Source organism: Bos grunniens, chromosome 26, assembly GCF_055505025.1.
Source record: "Bos grunniens cultivar Pamir isolate PY7600 chromosome 26, Bosgru_T2T1.0, whole genome shotgun sequence".
In the NCBI taxonomy this organism is placed as follows: Eukaryota; Metazoa; Chordata; class Mammalia; order Artiodactyla; family Bovidae; genus Bos; species Bos grunniens.
Window position 1 is genome coordinate 35,033,722 of NC_141190.1, and position 20,750 is coordinate 35,054,471.

Sequence of the window (20,750 nt, forward strand, 5' to 3'; positions counted from 1 at the left end):
TCCCGTCCCCACTGGCTGACAGTCATCCCAGTGGGTTCTAACTCTACCACAGGCTCTCCCACACAGAGATTTCCACGGCAGCAGTTCTGAAGAGGGCTGCATGGGACTGAGGTAAGATGCTGTCCCCACGAAGTGAGTCTGAGCATGCACAGATCTGCAATCAGCTGCAGCTGGAGTCAGAAGAGGACCAAAGGATCATGACACTGGACACCAGCAGTATCTGCTATACTTGCCACGGAGTTTCCCAGCTTTTATGGAAGGACAATCTCATTATCTTTCTACATTTCCATATTCTGTATCTCAATGAATGGCATCTTCACCTAACTTCATCCAAGTTAGAAATATCAACATCTTTGACTACTTTTTATTCCTCATTCTTTGTAGTTAATCACTTGCAAAATGTGGTGGATCTTGCTTCATCTTTCGAGTCTACCATCTCCTTCCTATTTCCCACAGTTATTAACTTTCGTAATCTCGTTTGAACTTTAAAAAAACACACACACACACCAAAAAATGTGTTCTTGCCTTTAGTTTCTTCCTTTGCCAAACAAACTTTGGTCATATCAGTTACACCAGCATACAGTTTAGTCAAGACGTTTTACAAGGTTTGTTATGAAAGTCCCAGTCTTTCCTCCAAAACTCCCAATTTCCTGCTTCGCAGAGGCAACCTCTTTCAACACTTTGGATGGACTCTTTTGTTATTTACTTCCTTTCTTTAAATGACATGCTTATAGTGTTACTTCTTGATATTTCTGCTTTAAACAATATCAATGTTTCCTGACTACCGATGATAGAAATTAAGCTTTCTTTCTCACACACACACACCACCCCCACCATACATCCTTTCCTCTTCCCTAAATACAGCAGCAATACTGTAAGTTTTCATTAGATCAGTGTTTACATGATTATGGCTATATAAGCACTATTTACAGTTGAGCTGTGTGTGTACTACGATTACACATTTCTACACAACATTTTTCCTGGTGTTAATAATGATCTAGCTTCTCCCCCGCCCCCCTTGCTTAGTTTTCTTTGTATTTATTACTAATTCATTATCACTCTCCTCCTAAGTGATAAATCTGCTCAAACACATAAGTAGTCCATCCACCAGTTTCATCTTCTTGAGGACATCTCTTGTTTTTTTAAATTGAAGTATAGTTGATTTAATTGGAGAAGGAAATGGCAACCCACTCCAGTGTTCTTGCCTGGAGAATCCCAGACACGGGGGAGCCTGGTGGGCTGCCGTCTCTGGGGTCGCACAGAGTCGGACACGACTGAAGCGACTTAGCAGCAGCAGCAGCAGCAGCATAGCTGATTTATAACATTCTATTAGTTTCTCATGTACAGCACAGCAATTCAGTAGTTTTACAGATTATACTTTGTTAAAAGTTATTATAAGATAATAGCTATAATTCCCAATGCTATACAATGTATCTTTGTTGCTTATTTATTTTAGACATGGCTTGTACTTCTTAATCCCACACTCGTAATTTCCCCCTTCCCCCTTCCATCCCCACTTTGGTAAGCACTGGTTTGTCTTTTTTATCAGGTCTGTTTCTGTAGAAAATCGCTTCTGACTTGCTCCAGTTTGGAGAAGTTGGTTGTTAGCCCATCTTGATGTGCGGTTGTCATCCTGAGATTCTGCTTTACTATCATCCTGGCCATTTCGGTCACCACTTCTCATGGTGGGTTTTTGTTAGCTGATTGTTGATCTTTCGTTTCTTTGGTTTACTCCCTGAGTTCTGATGGAGTACATCTTCTGAAGGTTCCTGAGAAAGACAGCAAGGTAGAAAAGTTTTCAACACCTTGCACATCTGAAATGACTTATTTTACCCTCACTCTTGATTGACAGTTTCTTGGTATGGAATTCTAGATTGAAATTGGTTTACCTGGGAATTTTGAATGCATTGCCTCAAAGACTTCTGACATCCCATGCTGTTGTTGAAAAGCATCATGCCATTGAGATTTTTCATTATTTGCACAAACTTGTTTTCTTTTTTCTCTCATTGGAAGTTTCGTAGGCGCTTTCTTTGAACCCACTGTTTTGAAATTTCACAATAATGTCCTCTACAGTGACTCTATTTCCATTCATTGTATTTAATGGACCCTCTCAATCCAGAGACAAATGTCTATCAAATCTATAAAATTATATCAAGTTATTAATATAGTCAATTATTCCCTCCCTCTATGCTCTCCAATTATTCAGATGTTGGATCCAATGGACTAGCCTTCTAATTTAAAAAACAAATTTCCCTGCTATTTTCCATTCTTTTTTTGCTCTAGTCTAAGCTTGCTAAACTTTTTTCAAGATTATTTTCTACCCTTTTAATGTTGTTTTTAACAAATTTCTATCTTATACTTGATTTCTAAGTGTCTCTTTTTTGTTCTCCAAATGCTGCTTTTTAAAAATAGCACACCATTCTTATTTTATACATGCAATATTAATGAGGATATTAAAATAGTTGTTTTATGGAAGTTTTCTTCCCATCTTTCCCTGTCTGTTCAACGTAAGCAACCCACTTCTTTCAAGTTTTCTTTTTGGTCCTGGTTTTCCTTTGGGCTCTAACTTGAATATTGCAGGCTTTCCTAGAATTGTTGATGATCCCAGACTGTGTGTTCCTATTTAAGAGAGGTGCACAAAGAATCTGACTGAAGCTCTGAGTAGGTGGACAGAGCTTGTCAACTGGGAGCTGCAATGTAAAGTTGTCTGGGTTTCCTCTGCAGGATCTTTGGGGCTATTCTCTTGGATGAAACAGATTCTCCAGAAAGGACCTTTCTATCTTCTACCTGGAGGGATCAGCCTGATGACTATATTTTGAGCCAAGAGGAGGATGAGGGTTGAGGACCTGTGTCTCAACATTCACAAGGTTTATTTTCACTTTATCCTCCTTTTTCTTTTTTTCTTTTCTCAGTATGGAGCCCCTCCCTTTCTAGGAAGATGTCTCTCATGTTATTTCAGGGTGGGAAGGAGGCAGCCAGGCAGTCTCGTGGAGTGGAGGTGCATCTGCTGCTGCTAAGTTGCTTCAGTCGTGTCTGACTCTTAGTGACCCCACGGACGGCAGCCTACCAGGCTCCTCCATCCATGGGATTTTCCAGGCAAGAGTACCGGAGTGGGGTGCCATTGCCTTCTCCGGAGGTGCATCTATCCAATTCTAAATAAACTTTCAAGCCATCCTGTTATCTTCAGTCCCACTTTTACCTCTACCTCCAGAGGTACTTAATGTTACCATTTCCTGAGCCATTGAGAGGGTCTGTGAATGTGTTAACACACCACTTTGGTTCTTGTTTTTTTACCTTGGGATTCAGCTTTCTTACGTCAGTCATATCAGTTATGGCCTTTACAGCTACTTTCCAGTTCTCAAATTTTTACTGCTGTCTCTTAATGTATTTGTAGCATTTGGATTTGTATTTTTTTTTTTAAATCCCTCTAATGTAATTTTAGTGAAATTTGGGAATGCAATGTCCAGAAATTTGCCAAATTTTGGAAGATGTCCTCCAACTCTATTTCTTCTTCAACTCCATTCCAATTGAGTTTCAGTTTTATAGATTTTTTTGTGTGTCCTTGCTGATTAAACTTCATTCATAAAAGAACTTAACAAATGTATTCACCCTGAGGAAGTGTAATGAATTAGAGTTTAATGTATTATCTATTTCCAAAGTGTTTTAATTTGCTGCTAAGTCACTTCAGTCGTGTCCGACTCTGTGCGACCCCATAGACGGCAGCCCACCAGGCTCCCCAGTCCCTGGGATTCTCCAGGCAAGAACACTGGAGTGGGTTGCCATTTCCTTCTCCAATGCATGAAAATGAAAAGGGAAAGTGAAGTCGCTCAGTTGTGTCCGACTCTTTGCGACCCCACGGACTGCAGCCCTCCAGGCTCCTCTGCTCATGGGATTTTCCAGGCAAGAGTTCTGGAGTGGGGTGCCGTTGCCTTCTCCGAATTTTTTTTTTTTCCCTATCCACTTTTAAAAATGTTCTCCAACCAGCATCTATACTGATATTAATCTAGAGCAAAACATACATTTTATTGTACTTACAATAAGTGTACAGAGACAGGCATCTTCAAATACAAACAACTCTAAGTAGGCCTGCTTTAAATAGACCTCTTCATACAATTAGTGGTTGTGAGGTATTATGAAAATACAAAATACCATATAAACGTATGACAATTAGGTCAGGAAAATAATTATAGTTAATAATATGACTAACCATCTTAAACTGTTGAGTAATAATAATAATAATAAACAGCATGTACTCTTGGTTGAAGAAGACATGATTAGCTAGGATTTGATAAGGAGCATGTTTTGATTTTCAGTGAATGACAGAATTTGCCTCCAGCATTCTGGAGGCTACTGTACAGGAAATTAAGGTCAAATTCACCTGATATCCAAGGACAGAGGTAACAAAAATGGGAGAAAAGAAGACAAGACTAGTAAAAGTCTCCTTAAATCTTGATTTCTGGCCCTATTATTTTGTTAAATACTACACTATTACTAATAGTGAAAAAGAGTGAAAAAGTTGGCTTAAAACTCAGCATTCAGAAAACTAAGATCATGGCATCCCGTCCCATCACTTCATGGCAAATAGGTGGGGGAAACAGTGACAGACTTTATTTTTGGGAGGCTCCAAAATCACTGCAGATGGTGACTGCAACCATGAAATTAAACGACGCTTACTCCTTGGAAGAAAAGTTATGACCAACCTAGACAGCATATTAAAAAGCGGAGACATTACTCTGCCAACAAAGGTCCGTCTAGTCAAGGCTATGGTTTTTTTTTTTTCCCAGTAGTCACATATGGATGTGAGAGTTGGACTATAAAGAAAGTTGAGCACTGAAGAATTGATGCTTTTGAACTGTGGTGTTCGAGAAGACTCTTGAGAATCCCTTGGACTGCGAGGAGATCCAACCAGTCCATTCTAAAGGAGATCAGTCCTGAATAGTCATTGGAAGGACTGATGTTGAAGCTGAATCTCCAATATTGTGGCCACCTGATGCGAAGAACTGACTCATTTGAAAAGACCCTGATGCTGGAAAGATTGAAGGTGGGAGGAGAAGGGGACGACAGAGGATGAGGTGGTTGGATGGCATCACCGACTGAATGGACATAAGTTTGAGTAAATTCCAGGAGTTGGTGATGGACAGGGAGGCCTGATGTGCTCCGGTCCATGGGGTCACAAAGAGTCGGACATGACTAAGCAACTGAACTGAACTGTTACTAATAACAAATGTTCGTGCATTGCTTACTGCAGACTGGACATGTTAAACTACTTTACATATATTAAAAATTTTTCATACGACTTCATGAAGGTAGGTATTACCACCACCCCCCAGGCCCTACACCCCAATCCCCGGCCCCCCGCTGGAATTTTACAGACGAGTAAACCAAAGCACAAAGAGGTTAAACAGCTTGCTGCAGTGAATGGCAGAAATGAGATTATAAATCTAGGCTACCCAGTTTCAGAGACTGGCCCTAAACATCATTCTGCACTGCTGCTATCTTTTCTGCCTTTCCCCTGCTCAACTAATTCAATTACAAATATAAATTTTCAGCACAGGCTGTCCAGCACTGACTCCACCCTCATCAAGAATTTAATGGTCCTTTTGATCAAATGGCAATCCTAGCAAAAACAAAGTTCTCCAGGATAAGAACATTTTCATAATTTGTATCAACCCAACCTAAACTGTACTAGCCCGAGTGGTATTTCTTCAAGGTTTGCTGAATATACTGTTGCATACTATTTTAAAGAAGCCTCCATCCAAGTGCTTACACTGTAGCTCCACTTATCTGTCCTTTGCACTTCCTAGAATCCATTTCAGTTCTTTTCCCTCACTGATGTTTCCCAGAATCAACTGATGAACTGAATAGAAAATGCTATCCTGAATTCATTTTCCATCAAATGTTCCAAACTAATAACTGAATCATCTTACCATTCGTCAATCTGGGGCTTCCTGTTTTAATGTTGAATAAATAATAACAACAATAAGAATAATAATAAAGTTTTACGGTTAGCAAAGCCATTTCATCTGCTTTCGTTGATTTGTTCTCATTCTTAGCATCTAAACCCACCGTTCCTGTTTGCCTTGGGAATACTGTGTTTTTTCTTGCCGGTCTTGCAAATCTGCCCTTAAAAGACGAACCTCTGAATTTCACATACATGTATGGCTTCGTTTTCCTACAAAATCGGCATTTACTTCCACTGGAGAAACAAGTCGCAGTGGGAACGGCTATATTTTTTAAACGTAAGCATGACGGTGTGCCGGCAGGAGATTGAGGCGGCAGCGCCCAGGCCCGACTCCCGACCCCAGGCCGGCCGCGGCCTCTGGGTGCCTCTCCCGCCCCCGCGGCGTCCGGCCGCCCAGCCGCAGGGTCTGCCTGGCCTGGCGGGGGCCTCCCCAGGCCGCGGCGGCGCCCCCTACAGGCCGCGGCGGGCAGAGCGGGCGGAAGGAACCCGAGCCGAGCTGCCACCGTGTCCAAGCCGGGGCCGGAGCCCGAACCGGAGCCGAAGCCGGAGCCGCCGCCGCTGGAGCGTCGCGGGCCCAGAGTCCGCGCGGAACGCCCTCCTCGCCGCCCGCCACGTCGCCGCGCCCGCCGGAGCCGCCGCGCCGCCCGCTCACACCTGAAGCGGCCGGGCCGGGCCCGCCTCGGCCCTCTGCTCGTCCTCCCTGCCCCGCACCGGCCTTCACTCTGGAGCGGCCCCGGCAGCCGCAGCAGGGGCGGCGGCGGCGGATCGAGGAGCTCTCCAGGTCGTCCCGGGAGAAGCTGCTGCAGTCCCGGGACAAGATGTTCTCCAAGTTCACCTCCATCCTGCAGCACGCCGTGGAGGCGGTAAGGCCGCGGGGCTGCGGGCGCACGACAGGCCGGGGATGGCGGCGGCCTACGTTCCCCGCCGCCGGCCCCGGGCAGAGAGAGCCTGGCGGCCTCGGCCCGGCGGCCCTAGGCGTCCCCGGACCCGCGAAGGAGCGAGGCCGGGGGCGGGCGCTGCGGGGTCGTCGGGGCGCCGGGGGCCTCGGGCCTGGCTCTGAGCGAACCCCCTGCTCTCCTTCCTGCTCCGGGCCGGCCTGGAGCCCTTTTTCTCGCTCTAAGAGGGCAGGCGGGAGTCCCCGGGAGGAGCGACCGCTCCCGGCCCGGATCGGGGGTCGTCCGATTCCTCCGATGGGACCAGGGGAGTCGGGGAGCACCTGGCAAGGTCTTGGGGCGCTCCCCCGGACTCCCTGACCGTTAACCTTCTCCCTCAAAAAGTGGTCAGCGTTGACCGAGACAAAAGAAACGGCCTAACACTATTTGGGTTTGTTTTGTTTTGTTTGGGGGGGGGGCGGGCAGGACGGGGTGCTCTTGCCGGGGGGCGCGGCTCTGGCAGGGAGGCAGCCCACCCGACCGGTTTCGTAATCTAGCCAGGTTTTGCTCTCGCGGGCCGGGCGGCCGGACTCAGCTGGATCTCCTTGATCGGTGTGAAATGCATTTGGAAGGTCTGATCGAGTGTGCTTTAGACATTTTCCAAGCCCTCACCCAGCACCAGGACCATCTGTTTCCTTTCTTCTCTTCCTTTCCTGGACGCTTTTCGTCTTTCCTGCAGTTGTACCCCGATTTGAGGATTTCAGACACCAGCATAGGGGGACAGCACTCAAATCTAACACTACTAAAAGAGAAGTAACTCATAAGAACGTGTCTTCCTGCTGATTCAGTGATAAGGGGTCGCATTGCTTTACTTCGGTTGTTTTACCTTAGGCTGGCAGAATTGCCCAAATCGAAGAATGCACCCTGAAGTTCATAACAAGTGCAGTTTTGCTAGACGTGCTACTTGGCTAGTTTTAGAAATGTCATTCTCTTTCTGTGTTTAGTTTTTGGGTGACATAGCACATTCAGATCTACATAACTTTAAGGGGGGAAAACACACAATTTGCAATATAACAGTTTTTACGGCCAGATAAAAATAAAATGGATCTTTAAAACTCAGTAATGGAAAACTTTTGTACAGTTTTTAAGTGCTGTGTGGGAAATGTTTTGAGTCATTTTAGATCTGCTACAGGTTCTTGAGAAAAGGAATGTATCAAATCAGGCAAGACACGGTTTTTCATGAATGAAGAGCAGTATTGCTCTTGAGGGAGATGATAGCCTTAGACTCTAAGGCAATTTTTAATTTTTCTTTCTTGCGTATACACCAGCTACAGCACCTTACTTTTAGAATTCAATTAAAATTTATAAAAAACAGTGATATTTACATTTTATATTATTCCTTAACTTAAAATATCAAGAATCATTTACTTTTTTGACACTGAATACAGCTTCATACTGAGATAATTGGGGATAAGAATTTATTACATCATTTATATTCTATACTAATTCAGGCCGATATTTACAGAAATAAGTACTTAGAAAAAGAAAGATGGCTTTCAGTGCTCTCACAGTAAAGACTCATTTTTGTCCTGAGGCCTGTGTTTTCTGTCTGCATTATCTTCTTATAATTGTGTATGTTAGCATCTCCCAAATTATCCGTGTAAATTGTCTGACTCTGCCTCTGTAATATCCAGGTTGTCTGCTTTGCTGAGGTTAGAAAAAGAGTGGATTATATTCACCTGCCCCTGGGAGTTAATGCACTGCATTTGGAAAAGTAATGTTTTTATTTACTTAGCATTAATGTTTTCAATTGTGATACTTACTAGTTTACCTTGATAGGCAGTTAAATGTGATGAAAAATTTTTGGTGTACTTTTTTTTTTTCTTTTCCCTTTTACCATTCTCTTGGAAATGAACCCATATGTAATGCTGAATAAGCCATCTTTGTGTTATTTGAAGAATATCTTTTTTTTCCCTAGCCCAAGATTGGTTTCCATTTATTCACTTCTGTTTATTTGCTTGACTTTTTTTCTATGGCCTAGTCTTACCATTCCTCAGTTCATTTCATTAGCTTTTCTCTATCCTCCTTTTAATTTGTTTGCCCAATTAGTATTTTCTGATATAGCATTGCAATTACGATTATCAGGGTTCTACAGAGAAGGGAGATAATCCTGCAGACAGATGCTGACATGACCTTTTTTCAATTGTGTCACTGTATGAATCTTTATAATGTTTTCTCAACCATTTTGGTATTATTATTTTCTAGGTTTTTTGATTCAGTTGGATCCATCTTCAAATGTGTTTTTTAGGGTCAACCAGATACACATTCATTTAAATAGGGTTTAGGTGTAGAGTTTTCCTTATTGTTTAATTAATGATTTCTTCTCACTTCCTGTTAACTACTTAAAAGGATGACATACAACTAAGATATTTTCAAAGATCAGTGCTTGAAGATGTATTATTAATCTGATAGGCTACATTTTGAGTTTAGGAGAGAAATTCACACCTTGAGCGAAAACAAAAACTGTAATGTAACTCTTGCCTCCTTTTTCAGAAATGACAGCTTTCCTTCAGGATAGAAATGATTGGCTAGTAAGAGTCAGGAAATTAGCTAGTTGCCACAAGTCTGAAATCAGGCCTCTCATCTAATTAGTTCTGAGGTGGATCATTTTAGCCCAGCTTCTCCAAAGGATAAATAAAACACCTTCCATTAGTACAACTCAGTATTTGTTGAGGGCCTTAGTCTGTGTGAGGTAGTCTGCCAGGGACTAATATCTTGTAATTCCAGTCAGTTCCATCCTTGAAGGCAGATTTATTCCAGGAGGATAAAAGGGCAATGTCAGGAAAAAATGTTTTATCTGTCTTAACTAGTTAGTTCAAGGTAAGTCATCTTTCAGAATTTGGATGCATTATTATTTTCTTGTAAAATTATAATTAAGATTTAATGATGATTGTTGAAACTAGCAATTCCGTAAAAATCTACTCTGCAGTAGGAATTAAAATGTCAAATGAAACGTAGGTAGTGTTTTCTTAAGTGTATTCTTTTCCAGCAAGTGCTCTTTAACTGTCATCCTTTAGTCACGCAGCATACGTTTTAGGAGCCCATCAAGAAAGCACAGTGCGAGTTCACGGTGAGACTGCACTGGTAGGCAGAACAGACGCACAGGTTGAAGTATAAGCCGTGCCCAAGCTTGTGGCCTGGCCCCTAGAGCCAGACAGAGCAGGGTTCTGGGCTTGCCTCTGCCCCCTACTTGTTCACTGGACAACTTACTTAGTCTTTGTATGTTTCAGTTCCTCATTTTTGTTGTTCAGTCAGTGAGTCGTGTCCTACTCTTTGGGATCCCATGGGCTGCAGCACAGCTGGCTTCCCTCACAGTAAAATGGAAGTAATTAGACCTATCTGATAGAATTGTGAAAATTAGAATGACCGGTACTTAATGCAGTGCCTGGCACATAGTAAGTGCTTAATAAATGTTAATCATTACTGTTACTATTTGGATCATTGTTCTGTCAGTGCGTTCTGTAGGAGGAGGGGAGCAAGCACTTAGGACTGGAAGGCTCCCTGGAGGAAGTGAGACTTGAGCTGGACATACAGCAGCAGAGGAGATAGGTGGGGGGGTGTCACAAAATTGCCCGGAGGAAGAAGCAATTTAAAAGAGTTGGGCCTGGAATGTTGATAATGCCTGTGAGGCTGCAGGCAGGGCTCTGAGAACACTACTTCTCATCTGAGTTATCAGCTGCTGCTGCTGCTGCTAAGTCACTTCAGTTGTGTCCGACTCTTCGCAACCCCATGGCCTGCAGCCTACCAGGCTCCTCCATCATGGGATTTTCCAGGCAAGAGTACTGGAGTGGGCTGCCATTGCCTTCTCTGGAGTTATCAGCTAGGTAGGTCCTTTTGTGTGGTAGGTATTTTGGGGAAAGACCTCCAGGTTTTTAATTACCAGTAGTATTGCCTTCTGCAGGTCAGTGAATGGCTCTAAGTCTTGACAAGAGTTTGGGAAAAGTCGGAGTTTATTGGGAGAATTTAAGGCCACACGTAAGTGTAAACTTTGGCACTGTGCCTGGCACATAAAAGTGAAAGAAAAATGAAGTCACTTAGTCGTGTCTGACTCTTTGCAACCCCATGGACTGTAGCCTACCAGGCTCCTCCATCCATGGAATTTTCCAGGCAAGAGTACTGGAGTGGGTTGCCATATCCTTCTCCAGGGGATCTTCCCGACCCAGGGATGGAACCCAGGTCTCCCGCATTGCAGGCTGATGCTTTACCAGCTGAGCCACCAGGGAAGCCCTGGCATGTACCTACTCACTAAATGGCAGCAGCTGCCCTGTATTCACTCAATAAACATTATTCAGTGCTTACTATGCGCCATCATTGACTTGGAAACTAGGGGTTCGGTGATGAACAAGATGATATAATCTTTGTAAACTCACTGAGTTCACAGTCTGGTGGAGGAGATGGATAACTCAACAGTCACCAGCATGGGCTCAGGGCTGGGAGAGAGGGAGCCGGCAGTCAGGGAGAGGATGCCGCAAGCACGTGTGGAAAGGACTGTGCCCTCGACAGGAAGTCTGGCCAGATTTCTCCGGGAAAGTGATATACCCTGGAAATTCCCTTGGAAAAATTAAACAAAGCGTAATATTTACACTTAACAAACTCAGTACATTTTTTGAAACACCAAATTTCATTTGGGTTTGTCCCAATTGTTAATACAGAATTAATTGATTAATAACACTTGTTAATACTGCATAAAGCTAGTGTGTTAAAAGGTCTATAACACAAGAGAAATTCTGTATATTTTGAGGAGATTCTAAAAATAAGTAGCTGATTAAAACTGACTTTTTAATCTAAAAGTTTCAGGAAGATTATTTTCCCAAATTAATTCTTTCTTTCTTATTTCTCTAATTTTTTTCTCAGTCTCCCACGAGTTTTCTCTCTCCATGTTCCTGAAGTATAGTAATGCCAAAGATTTTTAACTCCATTGTTAAGGATCTTAAAGTCTTTAAATTTTTTCATAGCCTTCTATTTGGAAATGAGATGAATATTTACATTCTCTTAATGCAGTACTATCAGAGTGGTGTGAATAGGCACGGATGAAAAAGTTGGCAGAAAGATATTGATGATTGCAGAAAATTTTTCAGGTCCATTTGTTTCCTGATTACGTTTCATCTTCTGGATTGAAACACTTAGATATCATGACCAATGTTTATAATTTACTCAGTAGTTTGGAAATTGTTTTGAAGGGTTTTGAACTTTGAGGTCTTTATGGGAGAACCAATCAAAATGGAACAAGTAGAAGTTCAGAAGTAACATGACCTCTTAGGTCATCTGTTTAGATGAATCTGTGAAAATGGGAGATTACACTGCCATAGTTGAGGTTCCCAAAATGGAAACCTATTTGCTATTATGAAAACTGGGTCAGCTGTACTTTCTGATGAAAATTTATTGACAATGCTAGGACTGGGAGAGCATGCTCTCTCTGTCACTCATTTTAAAGAACAGAAAATATTGTAAAGGTGCATCCAAATCTTTTTCTATCTGTTTAATACCCATTTAAAATACTTTTAAGTTTGCAATGAGATGGTTGAAGGGATATAGTTTTGGCCTTAAAACGTCTGAAGTAAATTTCAAAATCAAAAATGTGAGACGTTTTTGACTTTGTGGAATTTAAATTGGTAGTGTCTTGTTCCTGTGGTCATTTTGCTAAAAATATGCACTGCCTAATCTAGGCTTAAAAAGAAAAGATTGACTTTTGTATGTCATTGAAAATAGAGAACAGTTTTGCTCTGATTACAGGGCTGACTTTGGTATGTATTTTAGTAGTGGTGATGTGTAACTGTTACATAGCAGCTCTTTACTGTTTTGCATTTCAAAGTCCTAGGTACAAAGATCCCTGGTTATCAATAATTCATTTTACTGATATTTTAGTAATAGAATAGTGTGTGTTTTCATTGAACTCTGTTACTTTTGAAGTCATATATAGTAACTACTTTCAGGGAAGGAGAAAAAAAACCCAATACTATAATTACTAATAACACTGATAAATGTGTTTTTCCTCTTTCTTAATAAATTATATTACTTTCTTGGATTTGACATTGTCTGTGTTTCTCCTTGATAGTTGACATACAGAATCAAATTAAAGCTCATTCCTTATTAATATGCTGCTTTTGCATCATTAGTAGAAAAATACAGTTATATTTAATATGAAAATTTTAATGCCATTTTCTTAATTGTTGTGGTCTTTTTGTTTGTGTTTGTATAGCTTGCACCTTCTCTTCCTTTACAAGAAGATTTTGTTTACCACTGGAAGGCAATTACCCATTACTATATAGAGACTTCAGGTAAGAAACCATACTGATATTAATTAAACAGAAAATTTATGAAATATTAAACTACAAACTACTCTTCAAAGTTATTTTGCATGAAACTTATAAGCAATTTATTTTCATTCCTCTCATTGAAAAATACAGCTGTTGAACACCCACTGTGTGTCAGTGTTGTTCTGGGCACTGGGTGGTATGCCACTCAAATAGACAAAATATCTGTCCTAACAGAGCTTGTATGTTGATGGTTGTTGTTTAGTTGCTAAATTGTGTTTGACTCTTTGCACCTCCATGGACTATGTAGCCTGCCAGGCTCCACTGTCCATGAAATTTTCCAGGCAAGGATACTGGAGTGGGTTGCCATTTCCTTCTCCAGGGGATCTTCCCAACCCATGGATGGAACCCTGCGTCTCCTGCATTGACAGGCTGATCCTTTACCAGTGAGCCAGTCAGGAAGCCCAGATATATTGATTGTATTAATCACTCTGTCATGTCCGACTCTTGAGACACCATGGACTGTAGCTTGCCAGGCTCCTCTGTCCATGGGATTCTCCAGACAAGAATACTGGAGTGGGCTGCCATTCCCTTTTCCGAGATATATTGATTAGGAGGAAGCAAACAATAGACAAGTTCTCATAGTGTGTCGGATGATAAGTGCTAAGGAGAAAATGAAGCAGGCTGAAAGGGATGGAAGTGTTTGGGGAGTGGGGACAGAGCCATTGGAGACAGACGGCTCTTTAAGATTAGAGAAATCCTCATTACCCCAGGTGACTTCTGAGCTGAATCTGAAGGAAGGAGGAAGCAAGCCTGGAGGTGTCTAGGGAAAAGATCCAGGAGGGCGCGCAGTGCACACTCCCTGAGGCTGCAGGGTGCAGCACTTGGCATGCACTGGGGACCGCAGGAAGTGTGGCTGGAACAAAGTGAACAAGGAGAGAAATGGGAGGGGATGACATCGACAGGGGAGGGGCGCAAGTTCACCCAAGGCCTTGAAGCCATTGCGAGGGCTTTGGCTTTTACTCTAAGATGGGGAGCCTTTAAAGGGTTTTGAGCAGAGGTGTAACATAATCGGCTTTAAAGAGATCACTCTGGCTTCTGCAAGAAACTTAGATTGCAAGTGTGCAGAGGTGAAGTTGGTAGAACAGGGGACTGTTGCAATGGTCTGAGCAATGTCGGTGGACGTGTGAGAAGTGATTGTACTCTGGGTATATTTTAAAGAAAGTTGTTAATGGATTGAATATTGGGTATGAAAGAATAAGAATGAAGGATAACTCCAAATGTTGGGGCTTAGGCAGTTGGAATAATAGAAGGAGCACTCATGGAGAATGGGATGAGGAGATTCCGGAAGGAGCAGGTTTGTGAGAACATTTTGGACTTGTTTAATTTGAGACACCCATTGTATGTGCAGCTGGATATTGTCAAGCAGACAGTAAGAAAAAGGGATCTGGGATTTAGGGTGGAGGAATAAACTAGACATGGAATTGAGAATCATTAGCATGTAAGTAGGACTTCCCTGGTGGCTCAGAGGGTAAAGTGTCTGCCTGCAATGCGGGAGACCTGGGTTTGATCCCTGGGTCGGGAAGATTCCCTGGAGAAGGAAATGGCAACCCACTCCAGTATTCTTGCCTGGAGAATCCCATGGACAGAGGAACCTGGTGGGCTACAGTCCATGGGGTCAGACACGACCAAAGAGTCCAAAGAGTCAGACACGACTGAGCGACTTCACTTTCACTTCACTTAAGTGGGATTTAAAGCCATGAGACTAGCTGAGATTACCCAGGGATAGCTACAGACAGAAGGAAGAAAAAAAGTATTCAGGAACTGAGCCCTCATACTCAGTGTTCAGCGATTAGGAAAATGAGAATGACAGCAAGCAAAGGAGATTTTGCTTTTGCCAGTGATGCGCCAGACTGCCAAGAGAGAATGGTGTTCTTAAAGCTGGAAGTGGAGAGAAGGATCAAAGTGTCTAATGATGTCAAGTTGATGAAGGCTAGGAATGGATCATTGGATTCAGCCATGAGGAGCTCATCAGTGGCCTTGATAAGGGCCCTTTTAATAGCAAGAAAGAGAGAGGAGACCTGATTGGAGGAAGTGTAAGAGACAATGGACAGAGAACATATTTGGATGGTGTGTGAAGACCGCTCTCTTGAGGAGTGTTAGTGGAAAGGAGAGTTGAGAGACAGATCAACAGCCACAGGGAGAAGTGGCCTTGGGTGGGGGTAGGGGGGTTAATTTTTTTTTTTAAGATGGAAGGTACTTCCATTTGTACTTTGGTGAGAATGAGCTGGTAGAGAAGGAAAGGTGGGACGAGAGTCATAGGAGATAATTTCTGAGCCATATCCTTAAGTTGGCAAGTGGGTTATTGGATCCTAGTGCATTAGCGAAGGCTTAGCCTTCATAGGTTTATGGACAGCTCACATCCATAAAATTAAGGCAGAAAGGAAAACATATGGGTGTCAATGCAGGAAAAGAGTGGACATGGTGTGGACGTCTTTGGAAGTTATCTTCTTTGTGCTTCAGTCTTTCTTAGTGAGTAGGCTGAAGAGCGAATATGGGGAAATGTGAATAAATTAGGTCAAAGTTTGGCAAAGTTTTTCTGTAAAGGGTCAGACAGTAAATATCTTAGGCTTTGTAGGCCATACAGTCTCTGTTGCAACTATTCAATTCTGTTGTTACAGTGCAAAAGCAACCTTCCATAATACATTAAAAGAAGAGCGTTCCTTTGTTCCAGTACAACTTTATTAAAGCAGATGGCAAGGCTGGGTTTGTTCCCTGAGCTGAAGTTTGGCAACCTCTGAAATAGGAAATAGAGTAGTAGCCTTGCTCCATAGGCCTGTGGGCTCCCTTAAGAAGTATAGAGGTCAACGCTAGTGGATGTGCAGATTGAACACATATTTTTTTAACTGAAAGAATACATGAAGAAACAAAAAGTTGATTTGGCAGGCTGGTGGGGTCATAGATAATTCTTTAAAAGTAAGAAATTCCTCATTTTTATGTAATAAGTGATAGCAAACTATCTATATATACACCTTTAAATGTGAAGTGTAATTTTCACCTCAATTTGGATGTTTAGATGGCACATCTATAGAAAAGGTTTTTGACAGGAGCAATCTTTTCAAAAAATGGCTATTCTTAACCCTTGTGAGTTTTTCACCCCTCCATAGTCTTAAGGAAATGCTTTAAAGGAAGGCCTGTAAGTTCTTGCTGTAAATGATTTTTTTTTTGCAATCTCATAGCAAAAGCAAGTGTATATGTTACAATAAAGTATGGGACAAAAAAGTGGGTCAGGCACAGAGAGAGAAGGAAGCAGGGAGAAAACTAGGAGGCGGGGTCTGACCCCGGGCTTGAGGATGAGCAGTAACTTTTGAGGTAGATAAGGAGGGCAAAGGCATTTCAGTAGAAGGAATAGCTTATGCAAAGGCGCTGGGGTCTAAACATGGTTTAGGATGGTGAGAGTGGACAGCAGAAACTAGATCTTCTAGGGAGCTCGGATTTTAATCCTGTCAAGTTGAGCTAATAGTTCATTTATTTCTCAAAAAAAAGGTCTTTTTGACTGTTTTTCTCCATAAATATGTGTAATCAAACCATGCTTAAATATTCATTCTTTCCTGGAATGTTTATATAAAACAGGTGAAAAAATACTTGTAAAAAGTAAATTTCAAATAAAATTACACACCATCTTTTATTAGCCCTAGGCTACTCATTTTAGAAGAAAATGAAGTGAGACATCATAAGTTAACGTTCTTGGAATTCTTACTGTGTGCTAAGGCACTGGGCTTCACACACATTATTTCGTTGAAATCATACAGTAGCACTTACTGGTGTTGATCAGCTCCATTTCACAGATGTTGGTACTGAGGCTTAAGTAGTTTGCCCAGGTCACCCAGCTAAAAGAGACAGAGCCAAAGCTTGAATCCAGGTTGTCCAAGTCCAGGACTCATGCTCTTAATACTATCCCATACTCAGTCGTATTTGATACGTCCTCCTGGGAACAAAAGTGACTCTTCTCTTTGCCTTGTTTTCTCCATAAGCCTTTAGTATTATGGTTTAGTCTGTGTGTGTATATATACACATACATGTGTAAGTGTACAGACGGAGCTTTATATCATCAGATACACAGCATACCAGGATTGTATTGCACAAACTATAGCAGTACTAAGCAAAGAACAATAGAGACATAAAAAAACTTGTCATTCCCTAATACACTTTATATTTAAACATTTTATAACACTTCACATTTTATAAGAGTAATTTAACCCTTATATAATAAATTTAGGTTGGTAAAACCATGTGTTTTTACTATGTTAAAAGTATTCATTAATTTTTACTTTAAAAAAATCAGTATTTTGTAAGAATTTTCCTGAGAAGCAGCTTTTACTTTGGGAGTAGATATCTGCTGATGAGAGGAGATGTCAGAAATTTTCAGTAGAGGGTTTTTCTTTGGGCTCTTCATGTTTTCAGATCTGGAGATGAATTGGGGGCAGTTCAAGTCTTGACTTCCCAATATTACAAAGCAATGTTCATGCTAAGTCGCTTCAGTCCTGTCTGACTCTTTGCAACTCTGTGGACTATAGCCTACCAGGCTCCTCTGTCCAAGGGATTCTCCAGGCAAGACTATTGGAGTGGATTGCCATGCCCTTCTCCAGGGGCTCTTCCTGACCCAGAGATCAAACCCATGTCTCTTAGGTCTCCTGCATTAGCAGGCAGGTTCTTCCCACTAGTGCCACCTGGGAAGCCCACAAAGCAATGTAGCAGTGATCAAAACCAAGCCTGTCCTCTCCGCATATCCTGCATTATTCAGCTTAACATTCAAGGCCAACTTATTTTTGTATAAAGAGACCTAAAGTTTAGAGATGGCAAGAATACACAGAACTGTACAAAAAAGATCTTCACCACCCAGATGATCATGAAGGTGTGATCGCTCACCTAGAGCCAGACATACTGGAATGTGAAGTCAAGTCGGCCTTAGGAAGCATCACTACGAACAAAGCTAGTGGAGGTGATGGAATTCCAGTTGAGCTGTTTCAAATCCTAAAAGATGATGCTGTGAAAGTGCTGCACTCAATATGCCAGCAAATTTGGAAAACTCAGCAGTGGCCACAGGACTGGAAGAGGTCAGTTTTCATTCCAATCCCAAAGAAAGGCAATGCCAAAGAATGCTCAAACTACCACACAATTGCACTCATCTCACACGCTAGTAAAGTAATGCTCAAAATTCTCCAAGCCAGGCTTCAGCAATATGTGAACTGTGAACTTCCAGATGTTCAAGCTGATTTTAGAAAAGGCAGAGGAACCAGAGATCAAATTGCCAACATCCTCTGGATCATCGAAAAAGCAGGAGAGGTTCAGAAAAACATCTATTTCTGTTTTATTGACTATGCCAAAGCCTTTGACTCTGTGGATCACAAGAAACTGGAAAATTCTTCAAGAGATGGGAGGTCAGGAAGCAACAGTTAGAACTGGACATGGAACAACAGATTGGTTCCAAATAGGAAAAGGAGTACATCAAGGCTGTATATTCTCACCCTGCTTATTTAACTTATATGCAGAGTACATCATGAGAAACGCTGGGCTGGATGAAGCACAAGCTGGAATCAAGATTGCTGGGAGAAATATCAATAACCTCAGATTTGCAGATGACACCACCCTTATGGCAGAAAGTGAAGAGGAACCAAAAAGCTTCTTGATGAAAGTGAAAGAGGAAAAGTGAAAAAGTTGGTTTAAACCTCAACATTCAGAAAACTAAGATCATGGCATCTGGTCCCATCACTTCATGGCAAATAGATGAGGAAACAGTGGCAGACTTTATTTTTTGGGGCTCCAAAATCACTGCAGATGGTGACTGCAGTCATGAAATTAAAAGACACTCCTTGGAAGAAAAGTTATGACCAACCTGGACAGCATATTTAAAAGCAGAGACATTACTTTGCCAACAAAGGTCCATCTAGTCAAGGCTATGGTTTTTCCAGTAGTCATGTATGGATGTGAGAATTGGACTATAAAGAAAGCTGAGCACCGAAGAATTGATTCTTTTGAACTGTGGTGTTAGAGAAGACTTTTGAGAGTCCCTCAGACAGCAAAGAGATCCAACCAGTCCATCCTAAAGATCAGTCCTGAGTGTTCATTGGAAGGATTGATGCTGAAGCTGAAACTCCAATACTTTGGCCACCTGATGCAAAGAACTGACTCATTGGAAAAGACCCTGATGCTGGGAAAGATAGAAGGTGGGAGGAGAAGAAGACAAGAGAGAATAAGATGGTTGGATGGCATCACTGACTCAATGGACATGAGTTTGAGTAAAGTCCAGGAGTTGGTGATGGACAGGGAGGTCTGGTGTGCTGCAGTCCATGGGGTCGCAGAGTTGGACACAACTGAGTGACTGAACTGAACTGAAAGTTTAGATCTTCTGAACTGGCTAATTGAAATAACTTTTTTTAATTATAAATGCATACAAAGTTCTGAGGTTATTTGTTTTTTTTTCTGATCATGTTTCCATTTCCATACCCCATAAATGGTTCCTTTTCTGAATTATTATGCATGAGTATTAGCTTTAGAATATCTTTCAGAATATAGATTGTATTTGAATAAGATATAAACCTCACCCGTGTGAACAATTCAGATTTTTCTCTGAATAGAAACAGGGAAATACAAAGAGTATTTTAGGTGCAAATGTACAATTTAAAAATGTTTGAATACTTGATGAATGTCTTTATTTTTTAGATGATAAAGCCCCGGTGACAGATACAAATATTCCATCTCATCTGGAACAGATGTTAGTTATCTTAGTACAAGAAGAAAATGAACGGGAATTTGGAGAGACGGGGCCATGTATGGAATATTTACTTCATCACAAGATCTTGGAAACATTATATACCTTAGGGAAAGCTGATGTAAGTTCCTAATCCACATGATGTTCTTAGGCAAGTACATGTAATATATGTTTTCATGTCTTAGAGATAAAGAAGCTGCCAAGCACTAAATTTAACTGTAGAGGTGTATATTAAGCATGGAAGGATTCAAGTCAGTACATGAAAAAAAAAGAAAGTTGTATGGCCTGTATGAGTATGACTTTCCATAGAGGTAGCAAAGCTCCCAAATCCTCTAGACAACTGGTACTTAGGCTGCTTAGAATTACAGTATAAACATTTATAAAAATCTACTCAAGTGCAAATGCTCAGAATCAAAGGAAATGAGAAGGATCCCATTGAATATTGGGTTACAAAAATTATTTTTCATAATCCTGAAAGAAAATGTCACTGATCATTCTGACATTAACACTTCTGATGAGTGGAACCAGTTCAAGTAAGTCTCTTTGATGAATCTTCCTCCTCTTTAAAAATAAAGAGTTGATCAGCAACAGGCCTCCCCCAGCTCTAAAAATTGGTGCTTCTGTTCTGTGAATTTCTGTAATATATGTGAAAATCAAACTAAAGAAATCTCAAACAGATGTTTAAACAGCAAATAGAATTATGAAGTCATATTGAAGACGATTTCCTTTTAATTAAGTCTGTAATTCTCCAATTCATTTTTAGGTTAGATTCATTCAGTTTATATTTTCTAGCTAAATATCTACTCACTAGTATCTTCCAATTCATTCCC

The 20,750-nt window shown here is 41.5% G+C and overlaps 1 protein-coding gene across 1 annotated transcript in view; it reads left to right on the top strand.

The window, feature by feature from the left end:
• The first annotated feature begins 6,430 nt into the window (after positions 1 to 6,430).
• Positions 6,431 to 20,750, top strand: part of FHIP2A (FHF complex subunit HOOK interacting protein 2A) — a 38,079-nt gene continuing 23,759 nt past the window's right edge. Inside the window, exons 1-3 of the mRNA XM_086377835.1 lie at positions 6,431 to 6,825; positions 13,094 to 13,172; positions 19,872 to 20,041. Coding sequence (XP_086233961.1) covers positions 6,781 to 6,825; positions 13,094 to 13,172; positions 19,872 to 20,041 — 294 coding nt within the window. The 5' untranslated portion in view covers positions 6,431 to 6,780. The remainder of the gene's footprint in view (positions 6,826 to 13,093; positions 13,173 to 19,871; positions 20,042 to 20,750) is intronic.